The sequence below is a fragment of the Kryptolebias marmoratus genome, linkage group LG20, assembly GCF_001649575.2.
Source record: "Kryptolebias marmoratus isolate JLee-2015 linkage group LG20, ASM164957v2, whole genome shotgun sequence".
Taxonomy (NCBI): Eukaryota; Metazoa; Chordata; class Actinopteri; order Cyprinodontiformes; family Rivulidae; genus Kryptolebias; species Kryptolebias marmoratus.
The window spans coordinates 4,504,312-4,516,957 of NC_051449.1; the positions used below are offsets into that span (position 1 = coordinate 4,504,312).

At 43.2% G+C, this 12,646-nt stretch overlaps 2 protein-coding genes across 2 annotated transcripts in view; one reads left to right on the forward strand and one right to left on the reverse strand.

The window, feature by feature from the left end:
• The window catches only part of gipc2 (GIPC PDZ domain containing family, member 2), a 15,936-nt gene extending 7,932 nt beyond the window's left edge, over positions 1 to 8,004 (forward strand). The window contains exons 2-6 of the mRNA XM_017411074.3: positions 1,167 to 1,352; positions 2,947 to 3,127; positions 3,272 to 3,384; positions 4,998 to 5,079; positions 5,154 to 8,004. Of these exons, the coding sequence (XP_017266563.1) occupies positions 1,167 to 1,352; positions 2,947 to 3,127; positions 3,272 to 3,384; positions 4,998 to 5,079; positions 5,154 to 5,305 (714 nt within the window). The 3' untranslated portion in view covers positions 5,306 to 8,004. The remainder of the gene's footprint in view (positions 1 to 1,166; positions 1,353 to 2,946; positions 3,128 to 3,271; positions 3,385 to 4,997; positions 5,080 to 5,153) is intronic.
• On the reverse strand, positions 6,609 to 12,582 carry txndc12 (thioredoxin domain containing 12 (endoplasmic reticulum)). The gene is made up of 7 exons (XM_017411075.3): positions 12,377 to 12,582; positions 11,556 to 11,616; positions 11,279 to 11,331; positions 9,945 to 10,018; positions 9,789 to 9,858; positions 9,114 to 9,197; positions 6,609 to 7,645 (listed from the first exon to the last, which is right to left on the reverse strand). Exons 1-7 carry the CDS (start codon positions 12,474 to 12,476, stop codon positions 7,566 to 7,568), a joined length of 522 nt encoding a protein of 173 aa, XP_017266564.1. The 5' UTR covers positions 12,477 to 12,582; the 3' UTR covers positions 6,609 to 7,565.
• Positions 12,583 to 12,646: the final 64 nt, after the last annotated feature.

The following is a 12,646-nucleotide window of genomic DNA, read 5'->3' on the forward strand; positions in this document are numbered from 1 at the left end:
GTGAGGAGAGCTGCAGACCAGGGACAATCCAGAAATGCTCATGAATGTCAGTTTAGAAGCTATCAAAGTTCTCAAATAAAGCACCTTTTGAGAATGTCAGTGTTTGTTGGGAATTATCTTACAAAACTAGGAAGTATTTTTGGTTTATATGTGAAAAGTTATGGGTTTTTTTTTATTTTAGTAAAAACAAAATCGCGACTTTTAGGAAAATGCCCCGCTGAATCAGGCAATTTAGCCGCAACAATCACAAAAAATGCCCGCAAAATCCTGGAGGGATTGTTTCTTCCAGGTGGCGGTGAAAGTCGGCAGGTTTTTAATTTGTCCTTTTAAAGCATCTGAACCTGAAATGATGCTGAAGCGACTCAGACTAGCAGCTTTTTTTTCCCCACGTGGCGGTCAGGGTTCCTGTCAGAGCGCCGCGGGTCGTGGGAGGTCTCGTAGTTGTTGCTGTCAGAAGCGTCGACGTGGAGGCCTAACGCGGTTTGCAGCCGCGGTGGCTCAACGCGATGCTGCCGTTTCCCCCTCCTTCCTGTCCCAAATGGAAGCTGAAAGGAGCTGAAGGAGGAGGCTTCGTCAGTTCCCGCTCTTTCATCGCCTGGTAGCCCGAGGCAACGAGCGGAGCCGTGCCAGCTAATGGGTGCGCGAGCAACGCCTGTTGGTACACAAGCCAGGAAGGCCCTGGAGTTGGAGGCTGATTGGACCGAGCAGTCTAAATCAGCCTCTGGATTCTCGGCTCTCAGGTGCACACAAGGCAGAATCCGATCCCTTCGCTCTCCCGGCGCGTCGCCTCTGAATAAATGATTTAGGACCGCCGGACTCTGAAGGGCGGCTGCATCAGCCGGCGTCTGGACGGCGTGAAAACCAGATCACGCTTTTATTTGTCTGCTTCCTTTAAATGAGCTGAAGCGCACCGGTGAGAGGGTGGAAAGTGTCGTAAATAACTGCTGCGATGGAGGCTGAGCTTTTTGAACATTCCTATATTTAGCACCGACAGTCTGACACTTTCAGAGGCTTTTTATGCTCTGACTAATAACAGTAATCATCAACGTTTCCTTCAGATTTGAAGCCAGAAGTGCCTTAAAGTTCATTATTTTATCACAGGTTTATTAATAACCTCCCATATTGTCCAAGGAAAGGTTTTTATTTAATTTCCCGTCTTCCCGCAGATCCTGTTCTGCACCCTGAACACCCATAAGATCGACATGGAGAAGCTGCTGGGGGGTCAGATCGGCCTGGAGGACTTCATCTTCGCCCACGTGAAGGGAATCAAAAAGGAAGTGGAAGTGTTTAAATCCGAAGATGCCCTCGGCCTCACGATCACCGACAACGGAGCGGGGTTCGCCTTCATCAAGGTGAGGAGCGTTTACGTCACACGTGTCAAACCCAAGGCCCGCGGGCCAGATCCGGCCCTCTGTAACATTTCATCCGGCCCTCTAGTCTGGGACAGATCGAGTCTCTGATTCTTATTTTGCTTAAAAAAAACTGAGCCTAATTAGTCACGTTTTCTCTGACAGTGACTTAGAAGCCAACAATATATAGTTTTAATTTCTGTATGATCAGGTTTTTGTCTGTTTTAATGTTAAAAAATTCATTTAAAATCTGAGTGAGGCGTAAGAAATAACAGCTAATGATGAGCTTTTTGAAGTTTGATCTATTTGTCTGTGTTCATTAAAGTCTGTTTGCATTAAATTCTGTATAATCTGTAACTGGGAAAAGGTAATTGATATTTCTATATGAATGATTTGACATAATACATCTAAAACCAAGGTTAATTTATGTAATTTTTAATAAGTATTGATTGTGATTGGCCCTTGGCTAGGACCAAATGTTTAATTTTGGCCCTTTGTGTCACCGGGTTTGACGCCCCTGCTTTATGGAGTAACGTCTGTAAAAAGATGTCATTTATCAGCATCAGTGTCCGTCCTGATCGATCATCTCAACTCATCGATTATTTGGATTCTAGGACTGGGATGAAAATAAACCATAAGTTATTATAATATAATATAAAAGTGGAAGTTGTACAAACAGAAATCAGGTCAGTAGGATTAAGAATTCATCAGATTCTTCTTTCATGAAATGTTCATAATCAGTGTTTTAATTATTTACCAGAAACACTAACGTTCGTATCGCTCCTGCGAGACCTGCTGGCGCTCGGACGATGACTCTCAGCTACTACCACAGCAAATTCCATCTCAGTCGCTGCAAAATCGACTGAGTTGGAGCCGTTTTTATGTTTGCCAAGGTTGATCGGCTGTATCAGACAAACACACAAAGGCAACTATTTCAATGGCCATTAATTTGATTTATTTAAAATAATAAATAAATAAATTGGTGATTTTTAGTTTTTCATATTCCAGAAAATGGACGCCAGTCTCCATTGTTACAACTCTTTTTCTGTCCGGGCCACAAAATAAGAAATTAAAAGCAACTTTCACACCAAATGTTTGAGATTATTATAAAATAAAACAGACGTGAGACATAAAGCGTCACAATTCAAGTCATTATCTCTAATTGTCTGCCTGCCTTTTATATTTTTAGTAGCTTTGATTTCTAGTGACTCATAATTCGCCTGGTTTGAGTCATGTTCCTGTTTCTGACCGGGCTGCTCACGTGTGCCATCATGTGACGCCGGCGCCGCACTGCATCCCGTCGGGGTTTTCAGACGGGTCCAGCTCTCCTCCCGGGATGTTAAAGATGTAAACGTGCGCCTGTCTGCAGACTTCACCGCCACACGCCCATTTCTCCACGTGAACGATGATCTCTGAGCTGCAGACGAGTTCATGAAATCAGCATTCCACTTCCCTTCTTTCTGATTTATCTCTGTTTGCCTGGACAATCTCCAGGTTAAGAAGAAGATGACCTTAAATTCCTCCCAAAACACGAAGCCAGATCGCTTCTTTCTCGCCGCCCATTGACTTTCCGTCCACTTCCTGTTTCCCCCCTCAGAGAATCAGAGAGGGCAGCGTCGCCGACCAGGTGAAGGTGATCTGCGTGGGCGACCACATCGAGTGCGTCAACGGGCGAAACATCGTCGGGACGCGGCACTACGAGGTCGCCCGCATGCTGAAGGACCTGCCCCGGGACAAGACCTTCACCCTCAAACTGGTGGAGCCGATGAAGGCGTTTGGTGAGCCGCGGTTAAAGACGTCAAAACGAGTTTTTGGTGGTTTAATTTCCAAAACGGCTCTTTAAGAAGCAGAATATTTTTTATCAAACTGCTCTGATTTGGATAAACCAAGCAGCTGATGTGAAACTTGTCTCTGATTGGCAGAAATGCTCGAGCCGAGGTCGAAGGGCGGCAAACCAGGCGGCGACGGCAAGGTCGGCACCGGGAGGAGCACCCTGAGGCTCCGGTCCAAAGGTCCAGCTACCGTGGAGGACGAGGTAGGACCTTGTGTTTGTTAGCGAAATATCTCAGGAATCTTTGGACAAAGTAATCATTGGATTCATCTACAACTTATTATCCAGATTCCAGATGGCCGCCGCAGCTAATTGACGTTACAGAAACAACAAAAATGGCTCCAACTCTGAATATTACAGATACGGAGTGAAGATTTGGCGTGGTAGCCGAGAGTCGTCCTCAGAGCGCTAACGGATTAGATTTCGGCGCCGACCTCGACCTCTGTTGGCACCCGGAGGACACGTCAGTGACAACTCTCGGCTACTACCACGACGAGAGCTGGAGCCATTTCTGTGCGTGCCAAGGTCCTGCGTCCGCGGCAGCCATCTTGAATGGAGCTGACTCCAGAAGTCCATCAGTTGCTTTCTGGAAGTTTGGTTAAAACAGGTCCGGTGGCTCGTGAGATATTTTGCCAACAAACTAACGAGCACGCAGAGGCAGTTAAACGCTCGCCGATAATTAGACACGTCTATAAACAGGCGGTCATGTGACCCTGAGTCAGAGATTAGATACCCTGGACTGAAAATAGAACAAAAAAAATAACGAATGGAACCAGAAAACAGTTCATTTTAAAATGAGAGATCAGAATTTCAGCTTTTGTTGATTCATTTACACGTAGATTTGTTTAAACAACTTGTTTGTAACAGGATGAACTGAATGTTTAAGGAGCTCTTTAGTGAATCATTATTAATGTTTAGTTTTTCTTCTAATCGTTGTAGTTGTTCTGTAACGACACGTCTGACTTCGGATCGATCCCAGATTACCTGATGAAGTGAATAAATTAACTCGGAGAGCTCGAACCTGTGACGAGGTTAAAGGTCATTTCTGAGCTGCAGCTGAAGTTTCTGCCATATTTCGGGTTAATTATGAAGATTCTCAGCTGCTCTTCCTCGTCGTGGTGATGAAGGTTAGCTTTTTATGGCAGAACTAAACTCGCAGATTGTTTTTTCCTAACCTGAAAGCAGAAACACTTACTGTAGCTTTGCTGACAAATCTCACAGTTTATATCAACGTAGGATGACCTTTTTGTGAAACTCCGGCATGAAAAAAATGAAGTGAAGTATTAGAGTCACCGTGGCTCTTTCTGTCAGACGTCTCTGAAGAAGAATAACCTAAAAGTGACTGAAAGCTGCTTCTTCAACAGCTTAAAGGCGATAATATTAGACTCAGGTTTGTAAAACAAAAACAAACAAGCCCTTACTAATCATGGTGACACGACGTCTCCTCCGTGAAGTGAAGTGAAATTTATTTATGAAGCACTTTTCAGCAACAAGGCGATTCAAAGTGCTTTACAACACAGAAATAAAAACATCAATCATGTATAATCTAAATAAAATCATGAAACTAAACATGAGCTAAATAGTAGCTAAGATGAAATCATGATGAAGTTAAAACTGAACTAAACAACAATCAGGAATCTAATAATATCTAAAATATGAGCTAAGATAAACTAAATTAAATGCACAGGAAGGCTAAATAAGCTGACATAAACTGAAACATGATGATGTTAAACTAAAAGTACCAAACAGGCTCACTGACAGCCACCATGAGAGGGATTATTTACCTGCCCTGATCACAAATAAACCTGTTTCCACAGCCGACAGAATTCGAGGAGAAAGCCATAAAGAAAGTTGACGACCTTCTGGAGAGCTACATGGGCATCAGAGACACGGAGCTTGGTGAGCCGTCGGCCTTCGTAAACGCCGCGCCCGGTTCGGCTGGATTTCACTCAGCTGTGATCTTTCCTCCGCAGCCGCCACGATGGTCGAAGTCGGCCGGGACAAGAAGAACCCGGACGAGTTCGCCATGGCGCTGGACGAGACCCTCGGAGACTTCGCCTTTCCCGACGAGTTCGTCTTCGACGTGTGGGGCGCCATCGGCGACGCCAAGCAGGGAAGGTTTTAGGGTTTCCGTATCCTCCGCCCTCAAACTCGTCGTTTAACGTACATCCAAACCCCGAGAAGCGTCTGGACGAAGGCGTCCATCTTTAGGTTTAGCTTTGCTCTCAGCTGGAGCGCTTCGACACGTTTCTGTTGTAATCCTCCGAGGACGTGCGCCGTTTTCCCACACTCCACTTCGTGTAAATCGCACGTTCGCATACTTAAAATTTCCCAGTTCCGTACTCCGATCTGCTGCGTTTTCTGGCTGCGCATGTCGGAATATACGGATGTGTTTGCACATCTTTTTATAGATTTTTCTATTACGTGAAAACGTGCCGCTGATTTTACAGCAGCGCTGTGCAACTAGAATAATTATTGTGATTTTTAGCTACTTTTCTCTCTCCTGTAACCTTTTTTTAAATGTCTCTTTTAGAGCTTTTAGATAAAATGAAAAAGAAAGATGTCAATGTTTGTTTAAATCTTCCGTTCCTCAGGTGGAACTTCACCTCCAGCTGTTAAAATTGAGCAAAAATCCTTTTTTAGCCAAGTTGAAGACACATTCCTGATGATTTTCTCACTGTTTTAGTTGAAGACGATGCGTAGAAGCATCTTCTTCCTGTAATTTATTTTTGGCCATGTAAAAAAATCACTCTTTAAAGGGATAGTTTGGTTATTTTCCTGTCAGTTAGCAGTTAACGTGGACGGAGTGAGGAGGTTTAAAATCAAAGACTGCAGCGTTCAAAGCGTGGAGGAAACGGCAGGAAGTCCTCCTCCAGGCTAGGCTAATAGCTAGCCAAGCGAAGCGCGGCTTGTCAAACATCAGAAACGCTCCGTTAGCTAAAATTAAACCTCAAAGCACCGTTTGTTTCGTTTGATGCCGTTTTCTGAGCAAAAAAGCCAAAAAAGGACATTTTGTGCACTCGGAAACGCCTGCTGGCGTAACTAACAGCGTTTCAGACCGTGTGAAAGCCCTTTAGGCTCATATATGAGCTCCGCACGCTCACATCTGCGTGCAAAAACGGCGACAAACTAAACAAACACACCTTGCATGTCGTTTTTCTAGAAAGAGATGTTTTATAAACCTTTAAAAACAATTACAAACGTGCCCGTTTGCTGAGCCTGGATGAAGATTATTACCCTTTTCTTCACGACTGAAAGGTACTATTTGACAGAAATGACCAGACTGTCCCTTTAAGATAAAAGCACATGGCTGCACATTTAGACCGTCTCACTGTCAGGATGTTTAATGTAAAGAGTCTATAAGGGATCGCTGTTGTTGCATAGACAATAAAAGCTGATATATTCTCTTTACTGACTCGTAAACATCACTCGGTACAACAAACTTTATTTTGCACACTTGGCCGTAAAAAATACATCAAGACACAGAAACCAACTTTTCCTCCCCTCATTTAAAGAGATAAAAAAAGAAAAAGGAAGGAGGAACGTTACGTCACATGCAGCGGGAAAACCAAAACGATCCGGCAGAATTAATCTACATAATACGGCAGGATTATAGGATATTTCAGGTAAATTAAAAGGTGAATATCGTCACAAATATAAGAAATGCTGTAGAGGATCTTTGGAAGCACATTACTTCAGAGGGAGCAGCTGTCCTTAAAACAATCTAATGCAGTTTTGTTAGAAGCTCGTTTTTGACAATAATGCTGTAATTTAACATATCTTGGCAACTTTAGGAACCGATGAAAGCATAAATAAATCAGCTTTAATGTCAAACATGATCATAAAGCTAATTAAATTAGCTGTCGGAAGAGATCGTAAAAATCAGGTGAATCCAACCGTTTTCTTGAACTACAGAGTTATTTCCTCCTAAGAAACCCCATTTCCTGAGATAACCTAACCCTTTACTAAGAAGGCGAGCTTCCAAATAATAAAAATATTGGACTTCTGAGTCGTGTGTTGGCGTTAAAACCAGCTTCGGATGCAGCCGATTGTTGCTTCTCCACTCGTCAAAGCCAAAAAGAATAAAAACTACTTTAAAAAAAAGGAACCGTTTTATAATTCAAACTGGTAATGTGGCTAACGGGTTGATTGTGTTCCTCTACAGACATCGAGTGGCTTTCCGTTGAGACTACGAACGTACGCGGTTGAAATGATGGCGGGAACAGAAGGAAAATACTCGAGCACCGATGGGTTTCGGTTCAAATCGGTGGCGACGGGGCGGCGCTCGCGGCGAACAGGTTCGGACGTTTGGAAGGGCTCGTTGGCGGGAGCTCCGGCAGAAGAAGTGTAGCCCTTTAAAAAGCCCGGAGCGCCTCTCCGCCTCCTCACAGCTCGTCTCCGGCGTGACCCCGCTGGAAGGCGTCGCCCGTCAGCTTCTCCTGCGCCTCCTTCATGCTCGACACGACTGAGTGAGACGAAGCACAAAAACGCCGGGAGATCTCATCAGTACTGCTCCGAAGTCTGCATTTCTCAAGTTCTTCCTTTAGACTTTCTGCTTTTTCCTCTCATTTTCAGTCCAGTAGCTGACCAGCGTTAAAGGAATCTCACCTAACTCTGACCTATGAATCATTCTGGCCTTTAAAAAAAAAAAAAGAAAGAAGCTCCAAACACTGATTCATCCTTTGAGTTTGTGTCGATCACTTTGTTACCAGCAGCCTGTCACAAAGACAACTTGTTCTCGTTGAATCTATGAAAAATATCAAAAAGGTAACAGCCTGAACGACAGAAAATGATATTTTAACACCAACAGGATGACTCAAAGAGCGACTGGCTGAAAACTTGTCACACAGTCGATGATGAAGCTCAGATCCTGACGAGTCTTTGCTGGATTTTTTTCTCCCTTTTCATATTTCTTAAAAAACATGACTGATCTGCTGTTCATCTGTTGGAGATGGTTCTTTAAAAAGGACTGCTACTTCCTTCCTCCATCCATCCATCCGCCGGTTATCCGCGGTCGGGTCGTGGAGCCATCAGGACGGAAACCCAAGATGATCCAAGGTGTTTCCAGGCCAGAGAGGATCCAGAATCCCTCCACTGGGTCCTGGGTCTGCCCTGGAGTCTTCTCCCAGTGGGTGGTGCCTGGAAAACCTCTGAAACAGGGGTCTCCAATCCTGGTCCTGGAGGCCCACCATCCTCCATGTTTTCCTTGTTTCTCTGCTCCAACACACCTGATTCAGTGGTTAAATCCCCTCTTCTTGTTCTGCAGAAGCCTGTTAATCACCCATCGATTCAAACCAGGTGTGTTGGAGCAGAGGAACAAGTAAAACCTGCAGGATGGTGGCTCTCCAGGACCAGGATTGGAGACCACTGATCTAAAAGGAGGCACCCAGGAGGCCCGAACCACCTCAGCTGACTCCTCTGATGAGGAGGAGGCTCTTCTCAGCTGTTCGTATCCAGGATCTCCTTGTTTCGGCTCGTCTCCTTCCTCACCACGACAAACCGGACCGGCACCCTCATTACTGCGGACGAGACTGTCCCCGCTCTGTCCCCAAACCCGGAGGGAGCATTCCGCCTTTTTCCAGGCGAGAACCGCGGCCTCGGACTGAGAGGAGCCGAAGGTCACGGCCTGAAGACGCCAACAGGACCGCATCAGCTGCAAACGAGCCGAGACGAGACCCTGAGGTTCCCGAACCGGACCCCCTCGTCTCCACGAACAGGACCGGAGACGAGGGACAGCACTGACGGAGTCCGATGAGACACACGTCTCTCTCTTTGGTTACACAGGAACCAGATTAACCTTAAAATTGCCGAAATGTCCCAAATTCCTCTGATGAGTTGAGTGAAACAGCAGCGATGAAAACCTGAACAGTTTCTAAAGATCACTTCAATAAAAAATGAGGGGTGGTTTAAGGCATCTGCACGGCGTGACTCACCCTGGTCTGCGGTGCTGTAGAAGTACTTGTAGTTGGGATTTCCGTTTTTGTTGGTGATTTCTGGATGGACGCTGCCACTGGGATCTGTGAACATCATGGATTCAATTTAATTCAGACGGAAACACAAACAGGAGGCTGCAGAGCTCACTTTAAATCACTGATTTCTCAAAATAATTCCTTTATTCCCACTCAGGAACGTCAAACCAAGAGTCCAGAATTTAAGACGGGGATAGTAATTCCTTTTAAATGAGTATTTTTTCAAACAACACAACAATCATCATTATATAAAAAGAATAAACTTCCTATGAAAACATGCAGATATTGTAAATTTGAGAAATCAGTAGTAGCTTTTGGTTAAAGGTTAAAAAATCGTCTATATTTTTCTGTTTTTCCTGTGAAAACTGAAATGTTTTAAAGCTTAAATTAACTCTGAAGCGATCCTATTTCAGGTTCAGTGACAGCTGTGAGTTAAGACAGTTTAGGTTTTAATTAAAGAGAAAAAGTTGTATAAAAATTCCTCCTATTATTCCTAAAATCGTCGTTTCTTTGTCTCTAACATCGGCAGTTTCTCCACCTCCTCGTTATTTCTCGCGGCGCTTATTTAATCCACACCTCGACGGTTTGACTGAAGAAAGCTACAAGCTGCTGGTGTTCACACAGAGAGCGCCTTCGTACCGAGGAAAACAATCCGAGGAATGTATCCACCGTCGGGGCTGAAGGCTTCGTCCTTCGGCTCCTCTTCGTCCTGTGATAAACCATCGGTTACAAACTTTAAACTTCCTGAAACCAGAGCTTTAAATCCAAACAGAAGAAGTCGCTGCAATTTCTCACCTCCAGGTTCACCATCACAAAGTTGTGCGCCAGTTCAGAGATTTCCTTGGATTCAGCAAACTTGGGCTTCAATGCTGATTGTGATAAATATTAAAAGTTATTTAACATCATCTCATATGAAGCTTTAACGACTGCAAACCTCTAAAGTGTCTTCTCAAGCAGTTTCAGAATGAACACTTCCTTTCAGATGTGTCCCTCCAGCAGCTCTCCACATCACCAGTTTTGACCGTCTGATCATTTTCCATTTTGAAATTCCATTTTTTTTTTCAACAGGGCTGCACGTTATTAGGAAAACACACGTCTGCCTGAATACTGAACATTGTGACGACGCTATCAGACGCGATAAACTCTGTTTCTGCAAAGTTTTTGTAATGATCTGCAGCCCAATTTCTCAAAAGACTCAAATTTTCGGATTTATTATCAATTTTTAATCAAAAGGTTTGTAAATTTACCACGTTTAAGAAAAAAAAAGTAGTGCTGCTTTACTTTTTAAATCTGTGCGCTCAGGTAAAATTATTAAACGCTGGAAGATTTTTTGTTTTCCTCAGTTTGGCTTTTCAGCTCACCTTGTGAGGATAAACACCCACCTACTGCAAGAGAGAACTTTTATATTTAAAAACTACATTTATTTTTTTTTTACTTTTTTTTTGGCCAGGGCAAAACAGTTTTTGATTAGAATCGTACAAATCTGACTTTTGAGTTTTCCAACACAAGTCAAAACGATTCAAGTTGTTGTATTTTCACTGATAATATCATAAAAAGTGTTTTCTCCCAACAAAACATGATTCGAGTTCCCTGTTTGACTTTACAGAAGCTGGAAACCTCACTGCTCGAGCTTTTATATAAATACAGTTAATAACTTTTATAAATGCTGATTATTTTTGTTTTGCAATAGGTAATAAAAGTCTAGAAACACAAATGTTTTTTTCCATATCTTATCCAGACATGGAAACCACTTAAATTAAATCTGGGCTGAACTGGTTTCATGTTCGTTCCAGCGGAGTGTTGAGATATTTCTGCAAGATAAATAAAACATCAACTCCCCCACATCTCTGCGACATCTGAACTCCACTCTGATCCAGTTTTATTTATACCAAACTGAGTCATGAGGTGACTTCAGGTGAAGCCTACAAGCTTCAGCACTCGTCACTCTTTCCACCGTTTGAGGAAACTGAAACGTAAACGACGACTTGGAAATAATTCTGGTGGTTCGTCGACAGCTGAGGGTTTTCAGAAACGCCTAAATGTGTCGTTCTGCTGCGTCAGACGTGTATAAATGTTTGAATGATTATTTTTTTCTCTTGGTGTGAAAGAAGCAGTGAACAGATTCAGACCTTTGCAGGCTCCACACCAGGTCTTGTGGATGATGACCATGACCGGCAGCCCGCTGTCGGAGACAAAACACAGATAAAAAACAAACCCGATACAGACCTCTGCACTTTTTCTTTCTAAAAACTAAAACCGCAGAACAATAAAACCCACAACCGGTAAAACATGCTTCACTTCAAATAGAGACACAGACTTGTCAGACATGAAAATGTGGGACATTTGTTTTCTTGTTTTATTTCTACGCCTCCGGCACAAAAAGGTCTTTGTCCTGTGTCAGCTCACCTGGCCTCAGCTTCTTTTTTGCCATCTTCCAGCGTCCTCCAGTGGATATTATCTCCAAATCCTGCAGGAAGGGAAAATAATCCATCTATGAGCACGCCAGCTTTGTGTTTCTGGTTTCATATTTCCACTCGACGGGGTGGATCTGCCCTAAATGCAGAACGAATACAAAGAACTGTGACAAAACTAAAGCGAGAACCACTTTATGCCATTTATGTAGACATTTTAACAACGAGGCCGAGCTGAAACAAACAGATATAAGTTAGATGTTTTGAGTTTCCAAGATTTTATGTTGTTTTACTTGATAAACCATTAAGAATACTAATATAAGGAAAGTTATTTAAGTGAGACAGAACAGTTGGTTACACAAAATATATATATTTGTGAAATATATTTCACAAAAAACATCACGAAATTGTCAAATGGTGTGTATCTGTTGAGTTTCTTTGTAATCTTTTAGTTTGTAGATGTGTTTAGTTTGTGTGATTCCATCTTATAGTTAACTTCTGTACCCTTAAGCTACCAAACACATTTAAAAATACTACAACATCAGTGCAGAGAGATTATTAGACTAGAAAAAATGTTTCTGTAAGAGTGACGGAAGTAAAATCACTGCAGTTAGGTGAGCCAGAAAAAAACTGGATCTTTACCAGCCTTGTGTTTTTGACAACACACACCTGTTCAAAGAGTCACCAAGGACACACACACCGTGATCCAGGATGCTCACACAAAGACCAGCAGCTGTCCTCTGCCAGCACTTTCAATGAAGCTACACACAAATCTGCTTTAAACTCTTTATTTTTAAACTCCAAATACAAACTCACCTCTCCCGCTGGTGGCTTCAACAACCTCCTGAAAGCCCGAGAAATACAGTAAAACCTGGAAAAGCGAAAAAACGGCGATATTTGCTATAGAGGTGTGCATTTTCACAAACACAGCTGCAGCTAGCGGCTAATGGCAGTAATGGTAATTCGATAAAACAATGACCCGGATGTGAATCTGCGAACCCTTTCACAGTAACAGTCTTCAGTCAGCGCCGCTTCCTATTATAGCCAGAAGGGACGGTGTTTTGTTTTTCTTTTTTTTTTTTATTA